At 46.9% G+C, this 25,378-nt stretch overlaps 2 protein-coding genes across 12 annotated transcripts in view; one reads left to right on the top strand and one right to left on the bottom strand.

Annotated features, from left to right (window-relative positions):
• ST3GAL4 (ST3 beta-galactoside alpha-2,3-sialyltransferase 4) overlaps positions 1 to 25,378 on the bottom strand; it is a 558,945-nt gene that overhangs the window by 51,097 nt on the left and 482,470 nt on the right. For 6 of the 10 annotated variants that reach the window (XM_086918364.1, XM_086918362.1, XM_086918361.1 and 3 more), the window contains exon 12: positions 22,968 to 25,099. The exons of the other annotated variants lie outside the window; for them this stretch is intronic. In XM_086918364.1, the coding sequence (XP_086774490.1) occupies positions 25,096 to 25,099 (4 nt within the window). In that variant the 3' untranslated portion in view covers positions 22,968 to 25,095. Of the gene's footprint in view, positions 1 to 22,967; positions 25,100 to 25,378 lie in introns of those variants that run through there. 10 annotated transcript variants of the gene reach the window in all.
• Positions 1,910 to 6,308, top strand: LOC147718443 (uncharacterized). Of its 2 annotated transcripts, XR_015309977.1 has the most exons (3): positions 1,910 to 2,008; positions 2,763 to 2,888; positions 4,684 to 6,308. XR_015309977.1 is itself a non-coding variant. In XM_086966723.1 (2 exons), exons 1-2 carry the CDS (start codon positions 2,750 to 2,752, stop codon positions 5,079 to 5,081), a joined length of 537 nt encoding a protein of 178 aa, XP_086822849.1. In that variant the 5' UTR covers positions 2,734 to 2,749; the 3' UTR covers positions 5,082 to 6,308. The 2 variants fall into 2 exon arrangements, 1 of the variants encoding a protein (XP_086822849.1); XM_086966723.1 differs by lacking the exon at positions 1,910 to 2,008 and having other exon boundaries at positions 2,734 to 2,888.

The raw sequence follows: 25,378 nt of genomic DNA, 5'->3' as shown, positions 1-25,378 counted from the left end.
GCGCCGGAAGCGGTGGGAGAAGGTGTGCTGGGCCATATCCCACCTCTACGGGGTCCAGCGCACCTACAGCCAGGTCACCCATCGCTGGACGGACCTCCTGGACCGCGAGCGCGACCTGCTGGACCAGCTCGGCTTGGAGATCCCCGGGCTTGGTGAGTAGTAGTAGCCATTGGCATTTAATCACTCACTACTATGATGTTTTCTCCTGCTCTGTGTTGTTGTATTGCAAATATTTGTTTTTTACATGGAGCAAGCCAATAATGCCGCTGATGACGATTACATTGTAGTTAAATTATATTTCAAAATCTTCTGTGCATTTCAGGTGCACTGCTCTCCTTCTCAGTGGGGTTGCTACTATGCTTATTTGTTTTCTATTTCGTGGTCTCATTGGCCTGAGTAACTATTATGTATGAGTGTACTTAACAGAACTGCGTAATGCTAGACACTAGGGGGCAGATTACATTTACAAGCCCCTTGCGCCACGTTTACGTTGCCTTGCGTGACGCAACAGCGGCGTAAACGTGCCGCATCCCTGCAAGTCATTTACAGCATGACGCATCTAGGGAGATGCGTCACGTTATAAAGCCATGGGCCTGCACCACAATGGGTGCGTTCCTAGTACGCAGGGTGGGCGGTCCAGCGGCTGTGCGCCTCGCAAAATTGCCTGCGTGAAATCTACAAGATTTAACGCAGGCACTTCTGCGACGCTGCTACGTCAATTCAATTCCTTATGTCTGCTCGAAGCAGGCGAAAGGACTGACACAGCATGTAAAGTATTGGGTGGCCCTGAGCATTACTGGAGTTGCATTGCGTTGGCGACGTGACTCCAGCGATGCGCCGCTCTTACGTGACGAGATGCGTCACGCAAGTGCCTACCCTTGCGCCAGGGCGCGCCGCATTGTAAATGAGGCACATCTGCCGTGTCGCAAGGGTAGTTTTGCGTGACGCATTTGATCTGGCGCATCTCTGGAGATGCGCCAGAACGCGTAAGTAAGTATGCCCCTAAGGGGCAGAATTGCAATTACCGTCGCATCCCTGCAAAGTAGCAGGGATGCGCCATTAATTGTGCGGCCCGCTACCACCACCAAACATGGTGCGCCGTATTTGCAATGCGGCTCCCCATGGGCCCAAAACGTCACCGAAGCTTTACTGCTGGAGTTGCGTCGCAACGATGGCGCAGCTCCATCAATGCTCTGGGGTACCCTATCTCCCCAATGCTGGGTCAAGCCGTACGTCTGCTTCAAGCAGGTGCAGGGTTTGTGTGACGCATCATTGTCCTAAAGGTGACTGATTGATATTTTGTAGATTTCCCTCAGCCACTATTAGGATGTGTTCCAGCGCAGGAATGCCCTCCCTTGCGCCGGAACGCCCCCTGATGGCGCAGGGCTTTATAACGGGATGCATCTCCCAAATGCGTCACGTTGTTATAATATTATACGCCGCACCATGGCGCCCTTTTTTGTTTAGCTGCTGCGTCACAAAAGTCACGCAAGAACGGCGCAAAAGAGCCGCAAGGGCTTAAATCTGCCCCTTCCTTTGTAACCCTGACAATAAGAAAAATAGTGGCGGTGGATTGATAGTTTGACTATTTAAATGACTGGTAATGTAGCAGGCAACTGTTAGTGTTGTCACTGATCTGACTGAAATCACAATGGAGTTTGTCTGTCACTTTGCGTCTTGCCTGCGGACTGCTGCCTGCCAGTCCTAGGTGAACGTTTCAGTACTTTGTTTAGTGAGTTACGTGACTTTCGAAGTCACAGGTCCGCAAATAAATAAAAAGTAACCATAATCAATATAATTTCGCGGAAATATTTTGTTATTGTTCTTTTGAAATGTTTGATTTGGTTGACATTGACAAGCAACAATCATCCATGTTTTCTGTTCTTTCTTTCATGTTGTACGTCAGCTCCCCCCAGGGGCGAGAGGAGGACACAGGAGCAGCAGGCGGCGGATGCTGTTCATCAACAGGGCCAGGATCGGGCAGGCGAGGGCTCCTCTGCTGGCCCCAGTAAGTTTTCATTTTAGACTAGTACCTATTTTTCCTAGCGTTCCTCATTTGAATTTTTTCAAAATTGTCTTTGCTCTTCTTGTAGACTGTATCTAAATTCTTATCCTGCCTCTACTATGACTCCCTGTGGTATTACTAGATTATTCTTATTAGTCTGTCTGTGTAGCTAACTAAGATTGCACGGTTGGCGAAACTCCCATGATTCTAGTCAGCAATAGCTCTATCAACTTAGTGCAGTCCTCTGGGATTGTCCATAATGTCTTTTGAAGTGTTCTATCTGGACTCATGCTTGCAAAAATTGCAAAACCTTTCGTTCAGTCACTCTAGTCTGGAGGACCAAAAAACACAGATTGTATTTAAATTTAAAAGCTTTATTAAAAGTAAACACATTTATTAAAATGAAGTCATAATAAAACTAAACGTTTAACTGATAATGGAAAAGTGGTTAGTGCTGACGATTAATTGAAGACATTTCTTGTGGTCGAGCCGAGCTCTCACCTGGTTTCAACTTGATCTTGTTGTTAGAAGTCCATCTTCTGTCTGTGTGGAGAAAAATGGTGCGTGTTAAAAAATCAGCCTTCATCAGTTGTGCCAAAAAGTGCAGCAAGACAACCTTCCCTGGAAAAAGGGACATTTTTTTTAACTTTAACGTAGACAGTCACAAATTACATTGTTTTCACATGTCTTCATTCCTAGACCAAATACTAGTGACTAGTGAGTGCTTTATTCTAAGATTCTTAAATGTACTTTGTAGGTGGAACATCTGGTGGCGGGGCCAGTGTGGTGGTGGTGCTCGACACGGAGGCGGAGGGCAATTCATCATCAGGGGAGGAGGCGGCGGCGCCGGATGTGAGAGTTGAGACGGTGGTGGCGGCCAGAGGTAAGCTCTTATATATTCCTTACTTATTGAGATTGAAGACTAGCTGGGAAGGCAAGAATATGAGATGCATGGCTGGGTGAATGATGAAGCAATGATGGGTGGAAGGACAACAGCCTGGGTGGGTGACACAGAAACTGTATGTGTCCATATACCTGGATCATGCTACTATCTGACTCTTAGATAGCATATGTGTATCTAGAGCAGGGGTACTCCTAGTACGGCCCGCGGGCCGGTGGTGGCCCGGCAAGCCTTCGTTGGCGGTGCGCTGACCTTGCAGACAATCACTGCTCCCCCGGCCCCCACAGAGCAGAGGCTTTTTTGTATTTCACCTGTTAGCGCCCCTGCATCTCCACTCTGACAATCACTGCTCCCCCGGCCCCCACAGAGCAGAGTGGAGATGCAAGGCCACAAAGAGGTGAAATAGAACTAAGCCTCTGCTCTGTGGGGCCGGGCAAGCAGTGATTGTCAGGGTGGAGAAGCAGGGGCGCTAAAACAAACAAAGCCTCAATAATATGTTAATGGTCTTTTAAAGACCTGTTAAGTACTTTGGTGTTGTTGTCTGTGTGTGCGCGTTGAGGAAGCGGTCTCAACCCGGGCTGAAGGCTGACACAGATAGACACACACACAGTGAGATGACAGAGGGAGAGGGAGGGCAGGAGGGAGAGAGAGATGGAGGGAGGGCAGGAGGGACAGCAGGAGGGAGAGAGATGTATGTAAATGCTGGGTCTGGTGGCTCAGTGGATGAGGGCATCTGCTGCAGGGACCTGTGTGCAACCTCATGGTCACAAGTTATCGTTTTGCTTTAGCCCCGCCCCCTCTGACTCCGCCCCCACCAGTGCGGCCCTCGGCCCCAAACTACACTGTAAATGTAGCCCCTGAGAGAAAGTTTGTGAGTACCCATGATCTAGAGAGAGTAGACGGTCAGTGGATGAACTAAGTGTAACTTTGAAGAGCATGTAACACTAACACTGCACCCGCACGTCCGTTCCAGTGTAGGAAAGGCAAGGAAAAGAACTTTTAATTTTGTCCAAATACTACCATAAATAGTAGCAGTAGTTTGTATTGCAAGCACTGCATAGATCCGGTTATTATGGTGGCCACTCCCTACCTCTCTTAATAAGTTTAGTAGTACTCAGTCATTCATGTGTGGATGTATCACTGCCTGTCACTCAATAAAAAGCAAAGCACCTAAAGTCATCCCATATATAAGCAAAAACATCCCATGTGAAGTGATAGATAATCAGATTATTTATCTTCTTCAATTTTCCATTTCTAGTACTCATTTCCACTGTAGGGTGAAAGTTAAATTAATTAAGCAGTAGCCCTTGAGTTGTAACAGAGTATTCTCAGTGCCACCCGTAATAGAAAAGTAAGAGATTCACCACCTGCATGTACTGGACGGGTACAGTAACGCAACGGCAACGCAAGTCTAGGTCACTCCTCATGGCGTGCGTCTCTTTTTCTCGGGTGCAAGTTTACCGCGCTGGCATTATGCCGGCTTGCAGAAAATAACGTACCAATTTTCCAAAACAAGAGACAAGAAGAAGAATAAGACTGGTGTACTTTCATAGTCGACTCCAATGGAAGTCCACAGTGCTCATAGAATTTGTTCCTTAAACTCCCACTAATGTTAGAGCAAGGATGAAGAAGTGTGAGGTTAGATAGATACTGGCCTCAATAGTTATGTAATGCGCTTGCAAGTTGCTAGTTGTACTGCAGCACACATTTCTGCTGAATGATTGAGTTAATCTTAAAGAGCATTGGTTACAGACTATGTCTTTCTTTCTTCATATAGGTTCTCCTTCCAAACGAACAAGGAGGAAGGAGCTGGCTAGAGCGGCCCGGCAACGGAGAATCGAGGCCACTGTTGCGGAATATCGGCGGCTGGTGGCCCTGGAGGACGTGGAAAGTGTGCGGTCGACAACAACGACAACGTCGTCCTCCGTGGCCTCACCGGCTGCCACCGTGACCCAGCACAGTGGTCCACCGAGACTGAGCCGGGCTGCCAAAGGCAAACGCCACCGCCGAGCAGCAAGGCCAACAGCTGCTTCTCACAGGCCTTGCACCTGCAAGGCAGTGAAGGCACGCCTGCGCCGCACCACCCTGATGGTGTCCCGCCTTCAGCAGGAGCTCGCCTTGCTCCGCGAGGAGCATGATGCCCTGGCCCAAAAAGTGAACAGCATCCACCCATAGTGTCCCTTGCCCCTTTTTTAGAGACTTTTGGGGGGTGGGAATTGGGAGTTGGGTTTTTGGGGACTTTTGAAGGACAATCGTTGGGGTTAGGGAGGGTCTTGCGGGAGATTATTTTGTTAGGGATATAAATATACTTTTTCAAACTTTATCTGAGCATACCTGTTTTTTACTGCTTGCCTGGTGGGTGGGGGTTTAACGTTGACTGTTTTCCTGAAAGTTTAGTTCCATTTTCTTCCTTTAAGTGTAAATGCCCAAATGTTTTCAACACTAAGTGCCTCTCACAGACTAAGTGAAGTGAATCCAAGAGTCCTAGGACTTTAGTAGTACTACCTTCAGGCTCTCGTCTCTCGTACTAATACTCCATTATACCCCCAAACCACCAAACGCTTATCTTACCTGTAATTTGTGTTTGAAAGTAGGGCTAGGCCCAGGGCTGGCTCCACGGGAAACACCGAATAACGTTGGCAATCTTGGTCGGATAAAATTTCCTCATAGCGGTGGTAGTAGTGGTGTGACACAGTGGCAGTTGCATGCCTATGAAAAAAAAGAAAATGAAATCTGGTTTGTCCTCCTGAGCAATTCAACGGTACAACTGAGAATATAGCAGGTGACAGAAGTACAGTAGAGCAGTGCCACATTGTAGCCTAACAAATGGTAAAGTATAACTACTAATTCGGTTGAAGTTCTTTCACATTAGCAATGGTTCTTTGTCAAGCAGAGTAAGAATATATCATCGACAACTGTGGAAAGAAAGAATGCGACAGTACAGGGCCTGTGTGGAATTATTGATAACTATATTCAACATAAGGTCTCTGTAGCCAGATACCCGAGAGCCTTGCTGGTCACTATAAATCCATTCACAACAACACTCAATGGGGTTGGTCTGGAAGGTGTCACGTTTACTCCCCGTGATCCAGTCGATGCAAATATGGTTCCACCTCCAAATGTCACCAACACCCAGAAGTGTAAACACAGGGTGTTCGAGGCATTAGGCGAGGGAGAAAAATAACAAACTAAAATAAAAAATGTGGGATGGGTAAAGGTAGGGTCAGCAGGGAAAGGATACCTGTAAGAGAAGACAAGACAGGCATCAGTGAAGTGATGTCCTAACATACAAGGGTACTCTCATATAGTCTCACTAAATAGTCTGCAAGTCTCCCGCCTACTCATGGGAAATGTAGTTTCATAGTACGGTAGGCGCTTAGGGGCTGCGTAACCTGACAGAAGGTATAGTAGATAGAAAAGGAGAAATTGCTTTTTTTCTAGGTGTCCCCTCACTCACCAGGGTTGCCCCTTGGTGACATGCTTCATCATTGGGGCCATCCCAGTCCTCTACGGCCTGGGGCGTGCTGCGACTTGCGAATTACGTAGGAGCACTTACAAATGACTATGTGTGGTGCAGATAGTGGAGTGGACTAAGTGATGTGTTAAGGGATCAATGTAGAAGCCGAGAGAGAGCAAAGAAATGCAGTCACAGTCAGAGAAAAAGGCAAGGGATACTGTATCTATGTGGTTGTAGTGGTCCTGTTGGAAGTGGTAAGTAAGTTGCCCGCAGAAAAAAAATCCTCCTATTAGCGGCACTCCTCCATTGCAGCCGACGCTTCGTCCACCGATGTTGGTCACCAGAAGACACCCTGTCCACTGCCTGCCTGATGCTGAATTGTGGCTCGCTACTGTGAAGCCTGACTCCATCCTTTTTTCCCCATTGCAGAGACTGAAACCCGGCCTGTAATTATTCAACGAAAAACAGGAAGTGATATAATATTACAACACCACTGATAAATAAATATAAGGTATGTAGGCTGTGGAGTGCAAAAAGTCACAATTTGTTTTTCCTAGTAGACAGACAGTACAATGTTTTTGAAAGTGCGTACTCTGAGTCACCTTTTGAAGGATAAGTAAGTATGGGCAAATTAATGTAGCGGATCTTGCCCCTCAAGCTAGGTGTACTGTAAACTGTGTTTTAGAACAAAAATAGATCTTCCTAGCAGTGCTCCCACCCAAAAAACGAGGCCTAGCAGAAAACTGGAGACAAAACTTACTTTGAAAGTAAAAGTAGGCCGAAGTACCCTAATTACCCATTACCCCCCGTGGATTGTATTCAAACCACTTGCAAGCAACCAAGCAAAAGTAGCCATAGCCAGCATCGCTCCAAGACTCGAAATCCCCCCCACTCAAACACATGCAATAGAAATACTGCTAACCCTAACGAACCCTAAGTTAAGAATAGTGGCAAAGGCTTTCTTTAACTATGCCAAATCCCCCCTTTCCCACCATGGATTTTCTTCAAATGACTTGCAACCAAAATTACACATTCTCACGAGTGCTCTAAGACCCCAGAACTCAGTTTGAAAAATCTAGAACACCCCGATACACATGCAATCCTGCTGCTAGGGCTAACCCTAACGAACCCTAAGTTACAAAAAGTGCCAAAACTAAAGGCTTTTCCGCGCGGATTTTGTCCCAACCACTTCTACCCGGTATTAGACCTTCCCAGGAATGCCCCAAGACCCGGCAACCCACCCGCCAAGAAGCATAACACCCCCAAACAGGCCAAAAGCAAAATCTCATACTTGCAATATTTCTGGGCCTTCGGTCCAAACGCGCTGCGTAGCTAGGCCATAAGTCGGGGTTGGCACGACGGATTTCCTGAAAAGCAAATGCAATCAAGATTAGAGTGTCCCAGCAGTGCTCCCAGACCACGAAACTCACCCGCAAACAGACGGAACCCCCCCTAAGAGCACCTCAAAGGCAAGCAAGTCATCAAAAACACAAAAAAAATTCCGCCTGGGATTTGGTCCAAAACACTTTTATCCGGTATTAGAGCTTCCCAGCAATGGCCCCAGAGCCGTCAACCCAGGAGAAAACGAGTAGAAGACCCCCAAACAGCCAAAGAGCAAAAGTACAAAAATGGGGACTTAGTCACTTTTTCACAAATTTCCCAAATCACTCCGCGCGCGCTCTGCAGCTAGGCCCTAAGTCCCCTCAGCCACCATGGATTTGCTTCAAACCTCTTGCAAAGTAAAGTATATATAGCCAGCAGTGCTCCCACACCACGAAACTCACCCGCAAACACCAGGAAGCCCCCCAAACAGGCCCCCGAAAACGCTACATAGAGCAAAATGTCAGAAATAGCCCAAAAAAAAATCGGCCTGGATTTTGTCCCAACCACTTCTACCCGGTATTAGACCTTCCCAGGAATGCCCCAAGACCCGGCAACCCACCCGCCAAGAAGCATAACACCCCCAAACAGGCCAAAAGCAAAATCTCATACTTGCAATATTTCTGGGCCTTCGGTCCAAACGCGCTGCGTAGCTAGGCCATAAGTCGGGGTTGGCACGACGGATTTCCTGAAAAGCAAATGCAATCAAGATTAGAGTGTCCCAGCAGTGCTCCCAGACCACGAAACTCACCCGCAAACACCAGGAAGCCCCCCAAACAGGCCCCCGAAAACGCTACATAGAGCAAAATGTCTGAAATAGCCCAAAAAAAATCGGCCTGGATTTTGTCCCAACCACTTCTACCCGGTATTAGACCTTCCCAGGAATGCCCCAAGACCCGGCAACCCACCCGCCAAGAAGCATAACACCCCCAAACAGGCCAAAAGCAAAATCTCATACTTGCAATATTTCTGGGCCTTCGGTCCAAACGCGCTGCGTAGCTAGGCCATAAGTCGGGGTTGGCACGACGGATTTCCTGAAAAGCAAATGCAATCAAGATTAGAGTGTCCCAGCAGTGCTCCCAGACCACGAAACTCACCCGCAAACACCAGGAAGCCCCCCAAACAGGCCCCCGAAAACGCTACATAGAGCAAAATGTCTGAAATAGCCCAAAAAAAAATCGGCCTGGATTTTGTCCCAACCACTTCTACCCGGTATTAGACCTTCCCAGGAATGCCCCAAGACCCGGCAACCCACCCGCCAAGAAGCATAACACCCCCAAACAGGCCAAAAGCAAAATCTCATACTTGCAATATTTCTGGGCCTTCGGTCCAAACGCGCTGCGTAGCTAGGCCATAAGTCGGGGTTGGCACGACGGATTTCCTGAAAAGCAAATGCAATCAAGATTAGAGTGTCCCAGCAGTGCTCCCAGACCACGAAACTCACCCGCAAACACCAGCAAGCCCCCCAAACAGGCCCCCGAAAACGCTACATAGAGCAAAATGTCTGAAATAGCCCAAAAAAAATCGGCCTGGATTTTGTCCCAACCACTTCTACCCGGTATTAGACCTTCCCAGGAATGCCCCAAGACCCGGCAACCCACCCGCCAAGAAGCATAACACCCCCAAACAGGCCAAAAGCAAAATCTCATACTTGCAATATTTCTGGGCCTTCGGTCCAAACGCGCTGCGTAGCTAGGCCATAAGTCGGGGTTGGCACGACGGATTTCCTGAAAAGCAAATGCAATCAAGATTAGAGTGTCCCAGCAGTGCTCCCAGACCACGAAACTCACCCGCAAACACCAGCAAGCCCCCCAAACAGGCCCCCGAAAACGCTACATAGAGCAAAATGTCTGAAATAGCCCAAAAAAAATCGGCCTGGATTTTGTCCCAACCACTTCTACCCGGTATTAGACCTTCCCAGGAATGCCCCAAGACCCGGCAACCCACCCGCCAAGAAGCATAACACCCCCAAACAGGCCAAAAGCAAAATCTCATACTTGCAATATTTCTGGGCCTTCGGTCCAAACGCGCTGCGTAGCTAGGCCATAAGTCGGGGTTGGCACGACGGATTTCCTGAAAAGCAAATGCAATCAAGATTAGAGTGTCCCAGCAGTGCTCCCAGACCACGAAACTCACCCGCAAACACCAGGAAGCCCCCCAAACAGGCCCCCGAAAACGCTACATAGAGCAAAATGTCTGAAATAGCCCAAAAAAAATCGGCCTGGATTTTGTCCCAACCACTTCTACCCGGTATTAGACCTTCCCAGGAATGCCCCAAGACCCGGCAACCCACCCGCCAAGAAGCATAACACCCCCAAACAGGCCAAAAGCAAAATCTCATACTTGCAATATTTCTGGGCCTTCGGTCCAAACGCGCTGCGTAGCTAGGCCATAAGTCGGGGTTGGCACGACGGATTTCCTGAAAAGCAAATGCAATCAAGATTAGAGTGTCCCAGCAGTGCTCCCAGACCACGAAACTCACCCGCAAACACCAGCAAGCCCCCCAAACAGGCCCCCGAAAACGCTACATAGAGCAAAATGTCTGAAATAGCCCAAAAAAAATCGGCCTGGATTTTGTCCCAACCACTTCTACCCGGTATTAGACCTTCCCAGGAATGCCCCAAGACCCGGCAACCCACCCGCCAAGAAGCATAACACCCCCAAACAGGCCAAAAGCAAAATCTCATACTTGCAATATTTCTGGGCCTTCGGTCCAAACGCGCTGCGTAGCTAGGCCATAAGTCGGGGTTGGCACGACGGATTTCCTGAAAAGCAAATGCAATCAAGATTAGAGTGTCCCAGCAATGCTCTCAGACCATGAAACTCACCCACAAACAGACGGAACCCCCCCTAAGAGCACCTCAAAGGCAAGCAAGTCATCAAAAACACAAAAAAATTTCCACCTCGGATTTGGCACAAACCACTTTTAGTGCTTCCCAGCAATGGCCCCAGACCCGTCAACTCACCTGCAAAGAGGTAGAACAACACCCCCACAAGTGCTGAGTCTTTCTTCATTGGGCGTAAACCAGCCCTCTGCTTTGATGGAAATAGGAGTCTGGAGGAGGAGGATAGAGGAGCATGTTCTTCTGAACTTGTGAACCTGAGGAATGCAGACTGCGGCACCTTCAAATAAATTAGCAAACAAGTGAAGACAGTTCTGCTGATGGGCTTGTCTTTGTGATAATCTGATTAAAGTTTGAATTATATTAACTGTGCACAACAAAGAAAGACAGACACACAGGAATAAAAGTGAATAAGGATGAAAAAGAAAGTTATTGATTCGTTGTCTCATTTTCAGGGCTCGAAGTCGGAATCACGGTCCAGGAATAAGAATAAGGCTTCGTCATCATACTCTGCGAATTCAGCCCGGGTGAGGTCAGTGCCACCTGACAGAGTAGAAATTCCCTCATCTATGGTGCTGGCCACCTCCTCTTCATCCGGCACGCTCTCTCGTACTCTTATATCTGGTGGTATGAGGTGCTGATTCATCTTGATCATTGTTAACCTCTCCACATTTTTGGGCGAGAGGCGGCTCCGTTTGGGAGTTACAATCCCACCAGCCGCACTGAAAACCCGTTCAGAAGACACACTTGCGAGTGGGCAAGACAAGTAGTTTAAAGCCAGGTTGGTGAGCTGTGGCCACAATTCTTTTTTCCCATGCCAATACGCCAATGGGTCAGAATTAACATAGACCTCTGTGGAGTCATTCAGATAGTCCTTCACCATCGACTCAAGGTCCTCCTCCAAGGTTCCTCCACTTTGCGTAGCTCTTGCTGTGCCTCTGGCCTTTTGAGAACCAAACCCACGCAGAGCTAGCCAATCCTCTTCAGCCTCCAATGTTTCTGCTGTCTTTCGTGCAGATGATGCGGTTGCCGGTGTCTTTAACGGCTGAGAGGTCACTTGTGCCACAGCCACAGGTGCAGAAGTGGATTGTTTTGACTGGGGATGGCCTGCTGATGTACTGCCATTTCCTTCAATTTCCAGCCGTTCTGTTTCAAACTTCTTGGCTGACAAGGCTAGCCAACGTTTGTACTTTGTAACATCTTCATCAGCAAAAGAAAAGAATGCTCTGCCTGCCAGCGCCTTTTTGTAGCGTGGATCCAGAATAGTAGCACAAATGTAATGCTGTTCTGAGTGGATCTTTTGAAGACGTTCATCACCTTGTAGGAGCTCTAATAATTGCTCAGCCAGAAGCAAAGAAGAGCCTTTCTTTTTGTCATCTTTTCGAAACACAGAACACACCTCCTTCAGTTGGTCCTCCAGCATGTACAACAATGGGATAGCTTTTCCCAAATTAGAGTCCTCCTTGCTGACTGCACGCGTGAAGACCTCAAAAGGACGAAGCATGCGTGTTAGGCTTTCAACTATGTTCCATTGCGGCCCACCCATCCTCAGCTCCTCTATACCCTCTTTCAAGAAATATTGATCGAGTTGCGTATACTGCTCATACAGACGCTCAAGCATGTAGAAGGTTGAGTTCCAACGTGTTACCACCTCCTGGATGAGTGCTTTCACTGGCATTTGACATTGATATAGCATGCTCCTCAGCTGCTTGCGGGCCTTAAAAGAATGCCTGAAATGCTTGCAAATTTTTCGGCAGTTCTCCAATACACTGGACGCTGCACTGAGTTTATTACCCAAGAATTTTTGGACAACCAGGTTTATACAGTGCGCCAAACACGGCACTCTGAAATAGTAACCGTCCCTCATGGCCTTAACTATATTGGAGCCATTGTCCGTGGAAACATAACCAACCTTGCGTTTTAGTGGGGACAGACAGTTAAGGACCTTTGTGTTAAAGACATCCAAAATGTTTTCTGCTGTGTGACGTTTCTCCAAACCAAACATGGCTAGTGTTGCATGTTTCCGAGCACCTTTAAAAACAATGTTAGTGTCAACACCTGAGTTTAGCTTTGCTTTAGCCCCTGAAAAAGAGACCCAGTGTGCAGTGATGCACATGTAATCAGCGCCTGCGCCACTGCTCCACATGTCTGTTGTCAGATGTATAGTGTGAACAGCACTCTTCTGCAAAGCTGCCCCAATCGCCTTCAGAACATCTTCATGTAGTGCTGGAACCGCAACTCGGGCAAAATAGAACCGGCTAGGAACCTTCCATTTAGGGCAGAGCGCTGCCACTAATTCTAGAAAACCAACCCCTTCGACAAAAGAAAAAGGGAGAAGGTCCAGAGCTAGCATTTTAGCCAGCTTAGTGTTATACAGACGGGTCATTGGGTGGTTGCGTTCATATTGCGCTTCTGTAAACAACATCTTTTTAATGTTGCCCTGGACCAATGATTTACGGGATGATGATCTCTTCGACCCAGTTACGCTCGCTGATGAACTTTTCCGCATTGATGTCTCACTCTCTCCCACACTCTTAGTGTGGCTCCCATGGGGTGTGCTGCTGACATGGGAACTGGGTGTAAGTGAAGTGTTTGGATCGTCTTCTTCTACCTCCTCGTCATCAGCAGATGACAAATCAACGTTTTCATTACGTGCAATTCCGGCTTTCTTGACCGCCTCTAGGTGCGGAAACCATTCGACAGGGTGCCTTCTCTCAAGATGACCTCTCTGGCCTCCGGTACCATAGTTAGAACCAAGCTTACCACGACTATATCGAAGCTTACAAAGGCTACAAATGGCTACGTTTTCCTTTTTTGGGCAAACACTAAAGAAGTCCCAAACTGGAGACTTGAAATGTCTTCGGGGGCCGCCGCCGGAGGAGGCGTCGATACTGGTGGTGGTGGTCCTGCTGCTAATGACAGATGAAGTGGAGGATGTGGATTGCCGAACTTCAGTACGTTTTGCACTTTCACCACCACGAATTGAGGTCGAGGACGAGGTGGGTACCTTCTTGCGAGGAAGAAATATGGAAGCGGTAGGTTTTGGTGTACTACTTAACTCCAAATCTAATGATTCCATTTCCATTGCCTCCTCGCCGACATCATCATCACGCTCAGCAGCTTCTCGGGATAGGGTCAAAATGTCTCTTTGCTGCATGCCCGGTGGGGCTGCAGTGACCTTTGTGATGACTGCCTCGTCGTCATCGTGAGAGGCTTCATCACCAGCAGTATCTGTCACTTCTTGTTGAGCCTCATCACACTCCATAGGTTTGAGTTTTTGGACGACCTTCCTTTTACGCTTAGGTACCGGTGGCAGATCATGGTGTGCCTCTGCCTCACTGTCAGACCGCAGTTGTCGTGGTTCCCAAGACAGATCACTTGCACCAGAACGAGGTGGGCTTGAAGAAGATGTAGACACCCCCCTTGATCTTTTCCTTGCTAGGGATGTGGAAGACAATGAATGATCATCAGGAGGAGTGGCTTCCAATGATACCTCAGCTTCATTGTCGATTTCCAAATGTGCCCCTACTTCGGGAGGAACAACTATTGTGGGCACTTGTGAACGTCCATGCACCTTTGCTTGCGCATCTCCTTTTGCTGCCTCTCCTTCCACATGTACTTGGGCGTGTACTTGCACATGGTGTTGTTGTTGCGGCTGTGGTTGTTCAACACTTGTCAGATGAGTTACAACAACCTGTGTTGATTCAGGGACATTGCTGCTACTTTCTTGCGATGAGCCAACATCACTGGTCGATGGTGATTGGAGAAGTACACTGACTGCCTCTGAAGCACTCAAGGGCTTTGACTTAAGTTGGCGTGGTGGTGGAGGCACTGAACCCAATGGAGCAGGGGTGCTGCTCTCAGGTTGGTCCCCAGCAGATCCTGCTGCTGCAGGCGTACTTTTTCTTTTGCTCCCAAAAAAAGTGGCGGGTGACACACCAGCCTCCTTGGTAACTTGCTTCTTCTGCTCCTTACTAGCAACTTTCTTGCTAGAGGAGCTACGGAGAACTTTCTTTGGGGCCATCTTCTTCAGAGCAGGTCAGACAGCAGGCCGCAGTTGCACGAATTGTAGAGTTGTCTGAGGCCAGACGTGACGTCGCGTGACGTTATGCTGCACACACACACCGCTGCAGGACTTCTTCCTGGCACTGGTGGTTCTCTTGAGTCTTGTGCACCTAAAAAAAATGGAAGACAGAGGAACATCAGTTCAGTTATAGAGCACAAAAAAATCGAAAAACACTGCAAAATCAGCACAATCCCAATCCATCCATGCCCTCCATAATGTTTAAATTCAAGACAACCCACAGAAAGACTAGGCCCATGCAAGACTCACTACCCCTGGGCATAAATAAAGGTTGAAAAGTAGGCAAAATGGTTGGAGGCCTAACAACAAAGCCTGCATTCAAAATGGCCACTTGCCTGCCAAGCACATGGCCAGTGCCTGTAGCTGCACTCAAAATGGCCACCAGCCACATGGCATGTCCCTCCCCATGAACACCCCCAAAAATCGAAAAACACTGCAAAATCAGCACAATCCTATTCCATCCATGGCCTCCATGATGTTTAAATTCAAGACAGCCCACAGAAAGACTAGGCCCATGCTAGACTCAAATACCCCTGGTGAAAAGGCCCCAACAACAGGTCAAAAATCGAAAAACACAAAATTGTACAAAAAAAAAAAATCGAAAAACACAGAAAAATCAGCACAATCCCAATTCATCTATGGCCTCCATGATGTTTAAATTCAAGACAACCCACAGAAATACTAGGCCCATGCAAGACTCACTACCCCTGGCATAAATAAAGGTTGAAAAGTAGGCAAAATGGTTGGAGGCCTAACAACAAAGCCTGCATTCAAAATGGCCACTTGCCTGCCAGCACATGGCCAGTGCCTGTAGCTGCACTCAAAATGGCCACCAGCCACATGGCATGTCCCTCCCCATGAACACCCCCAAAAATCGAAAAACACTGCAAAATCAGCACAATCCCATTCCATCCATGATGTTTAAATTCAAGACAGCCCACAGAAAGACTAGGCCCCATGCACCACTCACTACCCCTGGTCAAGGCCCCAACAACAGGTCAAAAATCGAAAAACACAAAATTTTACACAAAAAAAAAATCGAAAAACACAGAAAAATCAGCACAATCCCAATTCATCTATGGCCTCCATGATGTTTAAATTCAAGACAACCCACAGAAATACTAGGCCCATGCAAGACTCACTACCCCTGGCATAAATAAAGGTTGAAAAGTAGGCAAAATGGTTGGAGGCCTAACAACAAAGCCTGCATTCAAAATGGCCACTTGCCTGCCAGCACATGGCCAGTGCCTGTAGCTGCACTCAAAATGGCCACCAGCCACATGGCATGTCCCTCCCCATGAACACCCCCAAAAATCGAAAAACACTGCAAAATCAGCACAATCCCATTCCATCCATGATGTTTAAATTCAAGACAGCCCACAGAAAGACTAGGCCCCATGCACCACTCACTACCCCTGGTCAAGGCCCCAACAACAGGTCAAAAATCGAAAAACACAAAATTTTACAACAAAAAAAAATCGAAAAACACAGAAAAATCAGCACAATCCCAATTCATCTATGGCCTCCATGATGTTTAAATTCAAGACAACCCACAGAAATACTAGGCCCATGCAAGACTCACTACCCCTGGCATAAATAAAGGTTGAAAAGTAGGCAAAATGGTTGGAGGCCTAACAACAAAGCCTGCATTCAAAATGGCCACTTGCCTGCCAGCACATGGCAAGTGCCTGTAGCTGCACTCAAAATGGCCACCAGCCACATGGCATGTCCCTCCCCATGAACACCCCCAAAAATCGAAAAACACTGCAAAATCAGCACAATCCCATTCCATCCATGATGTTTAAATTCAAGACAGCCCACAGAAAGACTAGGCCCCATGCACCACTCACTACCCCTGGTCAAGGCCCCAACAACAGGTCAAAAATCGAAAAACACAAAATTTTACAAAAAAAAAAAAATCGAAAAACACAGAAAAATCAGCACAATCCCAATTCATCTATGGCCTCCATGATGTTTAAATTCAAGACAACCCACAGAAATACTAGGCCCATGCAAGACTCACTACCCCTGGCATAAATAAAGGTTGAAAAGTAGGCAAAATGGTTGGAGGCCTAACAACAAAGCCTGCATTCAAAATGGCCACTTGCCTGCCAGCACATGGCCAGTGCCTGTAGCTGCACTCAAAATGGCCACCAGCCACATGGCATGTCCCTCCCCATGAACACCCCCAAAAATCGAAAAACACTGCAAAATCTGCACAATCCCATTCCATCCATGATGTTTAAATTCAAGACAGCCCACAGAAAGACTAGGCCCCATGCACCACTCACTACCCCTGGTCAAGGCCCCAACAACAGGTCAAAAATCGAAAAACACAAAATTTTACAAAAAAAAAAAATCGAAAAACACAGAAAAATCAGCACAATCCCAATTCATCTATGGCCTCCATGATGTTTAAATTCAAGACAACCCACAGAAAGAATCAGTCCACCCACCACTGAGTACCCCTGGGAAAAGGCCCCAAAACAGCAAAAAAATCGAAAATCCCAAAATTTTAGTTGCAGCAACTGTAATGCCCCAAACAAACTTACTTGTAAAATTTCTAATCCAACAGTGATCCAAAGAAAGTCAAAAAGGCCTCAAATCCAAAGATCCAGCAGCATCCACAAAAGGTAATCCTTCCAGGTCCACATCCGAATGAAAAGTGACCAGGAGATGGACAAAGCACTGGGAGGAGCCTGCTGAACAGGAACAGGAAGTTGAAGACTATGGGGCACTTCCTTCCTCCCACCCCCCTGCCCCCCTCCCCAAAATGGACTCCTCGCTAAAAAAGTGCAGGCAAATGTCAAACTAAGGAGTTATTCACATAAAAATCATCATTTCTAGAAGGTTTATGCTGCTTGCTGGTGGATTTCTTGTGCAGAATTGCAAATTTATATTTTCGCGCGCCGCATCTCAAATCTCGCAATTTGCGAAGTACCGCGAGACGTGATCTCGCCGTACTCGCGTTGACAAACTCTCGCTGGCAAGCCGCGATGACGTAATCGCGCTCGCCAATTCCCGCGGGATCACACAGCAAGATCCAAAATGGCGCAGCACTCGCAAACTATCGAAAAAAACAACTCGGCAAACGATGATAAACGCCGCGCGCCGCAAAAATTGTATCACCAACGCCGCGCGCCGCCAAAAAAATCCGCTGCGTGCGAATTTGCGGATTTCGCGGGAAATCCGCAAATCTCGCGGATTGCGGATTTCCCGAAAATCCGCAAAATCCGCGAGCGGAACGGATTTTCCGCCCACGCTTAATGTACCTAAGATGAGGACTTCTGTTTTGTCTGAGTTCAGTTTCAGACGGCTTTGTTTCATCCATTCGGCAACTTCTTTCATTCCTTCGTGTAGGTTAGTTTTGGCGGTGCTGGGGTCATTGGTGAGAGAAAGGATTAGTTGAGTGTCATCCGCGTAAGAGATGATGTTGAGGTTGTGTTGGCGGGCGATGGCCGCGAGGGGGCTCATGTATACGTTGAAGAGGGTGGGGCTGAGTGAGGATCCTTGTGGTACGCCACAGATGACTTCAGTGGCCTCGGGCTTGAATGGTGGAAGGCGGACTCTCTGGGTTCTTCCGGTGAGGAACGAGGTGATCCATTCAAGTGCTTTTCCTTGTATTCCGATGTTATTGAGGCGTTGTAAAAGGGTGCTGTGGCAGACTGTGTCGAATGCTGCAGAGAGGTCGAGGAGGATGAGGGCGACTGTGTCTCCATTGTCCAGTAGAGTTCGAATGTCGTCTGTTGCTGCGATGAGGGCGGTCTCAGTGCTGTGTTTTGCTCGGAAGCCAGATTGTGAGGAGTCGAGGGCTTTGTTGGCTTCGAGGAAAGCGGCGAGCTGGTTGTTGACAGCTTTCTCGATGACTTTGGCCGGGAATGGAAGGAGCGAGATGGGGCGGTAATTTTTGAGTTCGGTGGGGTCCGCTGTGGGTTTTTTCAGAAGGGCGGTGAGTTCAGCGTGTTTCCAGTCTTCCGGGAAGGTGGCGGAGTTGAAGGAGCAGTTGATGACGTCTCGGAGGTGCGGTGCTATGACGGAGTCTGCTTTGTTGAAGATGTGGTGAGGACATGGGTCTGTGGGGGATCCTGAGTGGATGGAATTCATCAGGCGGATGGTATCTTCAGTGGAGATTGGGTTCCAGTCGTTAAGGGTGTTCAAGGGGGGAGAATGTTCAGCATATGGTTGGGTGGGTTGGTCTCCGGGTTGGTTGTCGAAGCTGTTGTGGATGTCTGCAATCTTGTTGTGGAAGAATGAGGCTATGGAGTTGCAGAGGGCTTGAGAGGGGGTGATGTCGTTGGAGTTGGCCGAGGGGTTGGAAAATTCCTTGACGATGTTGAAAAGTTCCTTGCTGTTGTGGGCGTTGTTGTTGAGTCGATCCTTGAATGCTGTTTTCTTGGCCTTTCGGATTAGTTGGTGGTGAGTGCGGGTGGCGTTTTTGAAGGCGTCCTTGGTGCTAGTGGTTGGGTCTTTTTTCCAGGCCTTTTCAAGGGAGCGGCAGAGTTTCTGGGACTTCTTAAGATCATCGTTGAACCATGAGGCCTTCTTGCTGCCAGGTTTGCTTTGACGTTTTTTCAGTGGTGCTAAGGTGTCGGCGGTGTTGGATAACCATAGGGTGAGGTTGGCGGCGGCTTGGTTTGGGTTAGAAGAGTGGGCTGGGGTGTTAAGAAGGAGCGATGCGGAGATCTGGTCGGTGGTGATTTTGTTCCAGTTTCTTTGCAGAGTTGGTTGGAGGTGGTTGGTGGGTTTTGGCTTGTTGTAGGTGAAGTGAACGCAGCTGTGGTCAGTCCAGAGGAGATCCGTAGTGTGGCTGAAGGAGACATGATTGCTGGAGGTGAAGATGGGGTCGAGTGTGTGACCTGCGATGTGGGTGGGGGAAGTGACTAGTTGTTTAAGTCCGAGGTTGGCGAGGTTGTCCAAGAGGGTGGTGGTGTTGCGGTCGTTGATCTTTTCAAGGTGAAAGTTGAGGTCTCCCAGAAGGATGTAATCTTTGGAGGGGAGCGCGTGTGGAGTGATGAAGTCCGTGATGTCTTCACTGAATTTTGCGCGGAGCGCAAACTTAGGCACATGTGGGTAAATTCATTGGCCCAGAATCAAACAGTATATTAAAGTTGGGAAGCAGGGATTTTTCTACACGGGCGATTAAAGTATTTAATACACCACACCAGCATTATTTTCACACCCACAATTTTACAAAACAATTAAAAATACATGTTCATAAAGAAATGCATCTTCAAACTCACTCACAAAAGGTTGTTCTACAGAAAAGGCAGCCCTGTTGGGTTTCCTGTGCTAGTAATCAAACCGCGTATCACCTTTTCTCGTTGCACATAAATCTGTCTCCCAGGAACAGATAAGAAACGGCCAAACAGATTTGCTAACCAAACCAAGTCAGTAGAACAGCATAATATTGTTAAGTTAAAGTTTGTTTTTTCACCACAAATGCTTGCACTGGAGAGGTAAGTGACTGTAAGGTTCTCATATGGCCAGCATGACACACCACCGCGACCTGGACCCTTTGGGCCTAACCTTCATTTTACTCTCTGCGCATCCACTCAACCGTAGCGTTTATTTAACGTTACTTGGCAGCCCGAAAAGTAATCCTGAGGGAATCAAGTTGATTCGTGCAAGACTAATTAATGCTGAAAAATAGATGTGACTGGCGTTGCGGTGTACAACCCGGTGGCCACTTTAGTTAGACTTTTGTCCGGCCTGCTTTTGGAATGCTGTGGATGTGCACAAAGGTGTGGGCCAGAGATTAGTGTGGCTTTTATATTGTTAATTGGTGAATGCGCTTGGAAAAACAGTTTTGAGAGGCTAGCTCTCTGCCTGTCGTGAGCTTAATTTCCTCATACCGTTAGGGCAGCGCGTAGGGGCAGCACGAACTCTCAGAGACTTGGTGTTGCCTTTTAGAAATAATTTTTCTAACTGTAGTGGCGTGCGCTCCAAATTTCAAAAGTATTACGCTCAGGGACATTTCAAATTCTGACATTCCAGCCTCCCTGCCTGTTGCTGTGCAGCAGCGAGCAGGCAGAAGCAAGCTGCAGTAGTGCAAAGCCCTAGTAAACGGGTTTTTGCGCAATAAAAAGGCCACGCAGTGTCAGCGTAAAAGGCCATTTTATTAGACCAGAACTGCAAATCTGTACATAACAGTAACATCAACAATAATAATAACAGCAAACCCCCACTCACACTTCCCCCCTCATTCGTTTCATTCACCCCGCTTCATCACCAAGCCCTAGAGGCTCCAACCATCTTTCTTCTTGCCCCTCAATCACTCGTCATCCAGCCCCCACTCCTTGCGTCATTCCGTTCACGCTTCTATCCGTCCTACGGACTCCCCCCCCCCCCCCCAAGGGATGGGTGTGCCCGCTCTTGACCCCCTTGTCCCTTCAAATCCTGCCTACAGCAGCTCTGGCCTAAACTGGCAACGCTATGGACCGACCCAAAAAACCACCTCCAGCTACCGGGTGGGTGGGTGTCCTTTTAATCTCCCTCCCGATGGTGCCAGGCACAGAAAGAGGAAGTTCCCTTCCTCCCCCGCGCTTAAATACCCACCCCCTAACTCCTTCCCTTCCCCTACCTGGTCTATCCCCTGCGCGAAAGACCCCGGAGGAAGACTAGTCTGCGACTCTGCTTCCCCCGGGGCCCGGCAATATAACTTTCAAAAATGCCCGCCTGGGCCTTACCTTGATTGGTGCACTGCCGACTCCAGAGTTTACTTTAGTCCAGTCCAGTCGTACTCCAGACAGCAACCTGGGGAACTAGCTGCTGCCAACAGTGTGCACTGCAGTAATGTCTGTCTCTGGACTCTAGTTGGAGTCTGCTCTAAATTAATGCAAATCCGTCTTGCTGGAGTCAAAAGATGACGCTACAGTAAATAAAATGGCTTCCAGTAAGTTCCACCACAGTGGAGAGTGCAGACTCACGGCGGGAAGCAGTCTGAGGTCGAGTCTGCGCAGACTCGATTCCTCGGCTTCCCGCCTGCCACACCCCTTTCCCATCTCGTCATCCATGAAGGTGGCTTATAAGGATCCTATGGCTGACCGTGTCGAAAGCTGCTGCGAGGTTCAAAAGAATCCAGGGAGCATGGTCACCGCGATCTAGGATTGTTCTTATATTTTCTGCTGCCATAATAAGTGTAGTTTCGGTGCTGTGATGTTTACGAAAGCCAAAATGCTCTATAGCAAGTATATTGTTTTTGTTGATGAAATCTAATAGCTGAAGATTTAGTGCTTTGTCAATGATGTTAGCTGGGAGGGGGAGGCGTGAAATAGGGCAATAGTTATTGGGATCTGAGAAGGAAGTCATGCTTTTTTTTAATCAAAGGCAGAATGGGAGCCATTTTCCAGGTTTTGTGAAATATTTCAGTGTGGATTATTTCATTTAGAATGGGAGTGAGGTGAGCAGTGATCACCTCTGCTATCTGATGAAGAATTTTAGGGGGATAAGGGTCATTTGGTGAGCCTGGTTTGGTGCTGAGAAGCAGTTGGAGTACTTGTTCAGACAGAAGTAAGTGGGGAGAACATATTTTAAAAAAATATGAAGCTTTGATGCACTGGGCCGGTTTTGGAGGGGGGGTTACTCGCTGCTTTTCTGAAGTGTTAGGTTGGGTCATACCTCTCCCCTCCAGGCCTGTTCTTCTGCACATCATAGACGAAAAAGGGGAGTAACATTTTGAAAAAAAGGCATTTGCTGTTCTACGGTCTTACCCTAGCTAAAAGGGATATTGCAAAGGCATGGAAGGATCCGACTTCACCTAAATTGAGTGATTGGAGGGCGGGCCTCGACTCGTGTATGGGTCAGGAGCAGCCCATCTTTAAAGCACAGGGGTGCCCCTCAGAGACACTTTAAAATATGGAAAAGATGGGTGGATTTTGGGGTCCTCTTATTAGAACTGCCTCCGCCACAACCTGCAGAAGTTGAAACCATATAGAGAGACAACACAGATCAGTAAGGTTGTTCAATTAGGTATGATGTACATAGACAGGCTTGATGGGCATGACCAGGGTGTTCTGCAGTATGTGACACAGATGTTAACAATGTTTGGGACTGTCGTTTACAGACCTGAATGGTTTATTTTTTTGTTTTACAATTGCCATATAATGGCCATCTGCCTAGAAATCAGTATATTGACTATTGTATTTTTTCACTACATTGTAATGCTTGTTATTATATCTGATGACTCAATAAAAAGAGTTTTGGAAAAAAAAAATATGAGGCTGGCACGGAAGCTGTATACAAGCTAGGCCTAACAAAATACACTTGTGTCCCCAAAAGAAAAGGAAACGGATCAGAAATGAAGAAATAATGTTTATTGACAGATTCTTTACATTTTAAATACCTTGATGATAATTTGACAGCACTGCTAACTAAACCTCACATGCTCTGTCAGAAATTTTTAATGTAGAATTATACTCTATACCTTACATTGATCCATGTGAATTTTGCATGAAATTATTCCATAAAGTTATAAAAATACTTTAAAAAATAGAAATTAATACTCTCACAGTCAGCATTTATTTAATAAATAACATGTTACATCAATGTTAACTTAATTAACAATAATACATATAACATTGTTCCACATAAACTTTATCATGACCAAGTAGACAACACTGGAAATGAAGAAACCTTTTTAAAGAATTTCCCTAGAAGGTTATTGTGAACTGAAAATCGCTTTTCCCAGAGAACTCAGAGCCAGTACCATGGTAAAAGAAACCCAAACAAAATGGTTGCTGAGAAATTTTAAAATGAGAAAAAAGGGTAAAAACTAAAATATCCGTTACTAAAATGAACTTTGTCCTGCTTACAGATAAAGGTCGTGATTCTAAAACGAGCTCTTACATATAATTCGCACAAAGCACCTTATGGAAAAGAACGTGTATATTTGAAAGATTCACAGATATCTCTAAGAAATATCTGGATGTAATGTAAATGTTATAAACTGCTCTCTGCTTCAAAACACTACTTTTTTCATGAATGTGCTTTTGAATACATAACTCCTAAAGCATTAAAAAAATTCCCAAATTCGGAAGTGAATACGGCCAGTCATTTTAGTCAAGCACTCACCCCCGCCTCTTCTTCAAAGGTATTACAAGCTATTCCCCACGAGTGGCATTTCCTTGCCACGGTCTCCTTCCTAGCCTGGTTTGACAGGTACCCGTATTTAGCCCACAAACAGCTCTTTTTTGAAGACACCACAGAGAGGGTCATCACAGCACGAACTTGGCTGAGAAGTCCAAATCATGGAAGAGCCATGCCTTTCACTTTTCCCACTACACCTTCTTCGATTGGTGGTATATGCTTGGGTCATTTCCACATGTTTCCACTTTCACTTCGATGATTGAAGCCCACAGCTGGATGCGACTTGGCAGGTCCAGGGTAAGAAGAGTGCGATGCCCATCGTTCCTCTTGACAGGTTTCCATTTTTGGAAAGAACATCAGCTTCATGAGGTACCAAAGATAGACCAATCCAGTTCAGGGAAAGAATGCTGAGCAAATCACCTGTCCAAGATCTCCCCAACAGGGAGGGAACGAGAAGCTCTGGCTCAGTTCTCCTTCATTTCTGAATTACCAGCACCAACAAGATCGTAGTCATTATGTTGCATTCAAAACCCAGAAAACAAGCAGTAGCAAAGTCAATAGCTCTGGCTGTCTTAAGTTCTGCTAAACATATTTTTAAAAAGCCTGATGTTGACAAAATAGTCCAAAAAAATAAAAAAGATTTCCGTGTAGAATGCATTGACTCAACAAAGAAGTAGATTTGTTATGATTAAAAGTACCTTCGAAATATAAAATCGTCCCTCACGTATTGCAATGAAATCAGGCAAGCACTCCATAGGAGGCAGAATGATACACAAGAGAGCCAATAGCAAATGCTGAAAATTAAATACTCCTCTAAGAAGAGCCAAGTCCCACTTTATGTACATTTTGAAGAATTGTTAAAAGGACGACAGACCGCTTCGCTGTCAAGCCTGTCCTTAAACAGGTTTAGAGGGCATCTTTTGTACTTCAAATAGACTCTCTCTTGGTGTCCTTTTGGGTTTGTCACAGCTGAAACAGGGCTGTTGGAATACTCCTCCCTCAAATAGCATCAGACCACCTGGTCTCCAGGACGTGAAGTTGTGATATGACATAGCGTATCCACACAAACAGTTTGTGCTAGCCAGACCACCACATCATTATATATGCCAACATCCAGCGTTGGAAGATCTTACTGGAGCTGCCCACCAGGATTTGTCGTCAAAATGATACTGCTGAGGCATCGATAGTTGTACGCGTGGCACTCAGAGGAGGATTCCAAGCCCTTAATACGTAACCTCCGAGAACAAGAGATGCTTCTTTAGAAGCGGGTGAGGTTTTTGAGAATCCCATAATCGAGGAGCCGTTTGATAGTGTGTGTTTCTTGACTTATGTTGTGGTCGGTCATCTAGATGAAAGAGAAAGAAAATCCGGTCATTTTTTTAGTTTTACTTTAAAGATAATCAGTAGTAAATTCAGTTACTGTGAAAAACGTCCAAAATGCAACTTAAGAAAGGAGCAATATATTTTATACAAATTGAAACATCTGAAAAACCACATACTTGACCATCAAAGCTACTTTGAAATATGCATTATCTAGGGTCAGCTTCAAACCCTTCTTTCATGCTCCATAGATGATTAAAGATGTTGGGACTGTTGCCTTACTGCACAGATGGCACCACTGGAA

The sequence above is a fragment of the Lissotriton vulgaris genome, chromosome 4_1, assembly GCF_964263255.1.
Source record: "Lissotriton vulgaris chromosome 4_1, aLisVul1.2, whole genome shotgun sequence".
Classification (NCBI taxonomy): domain Eukaryota; kingdom Metazoa; phylum Chordata; class Amphibia; order Caudata; family Salamandridae; genus Lissotriton; species Lissotriton vulgaris.
This window is presented reverse-complemented; position numbering and strand designations above follow the sequence as displayed.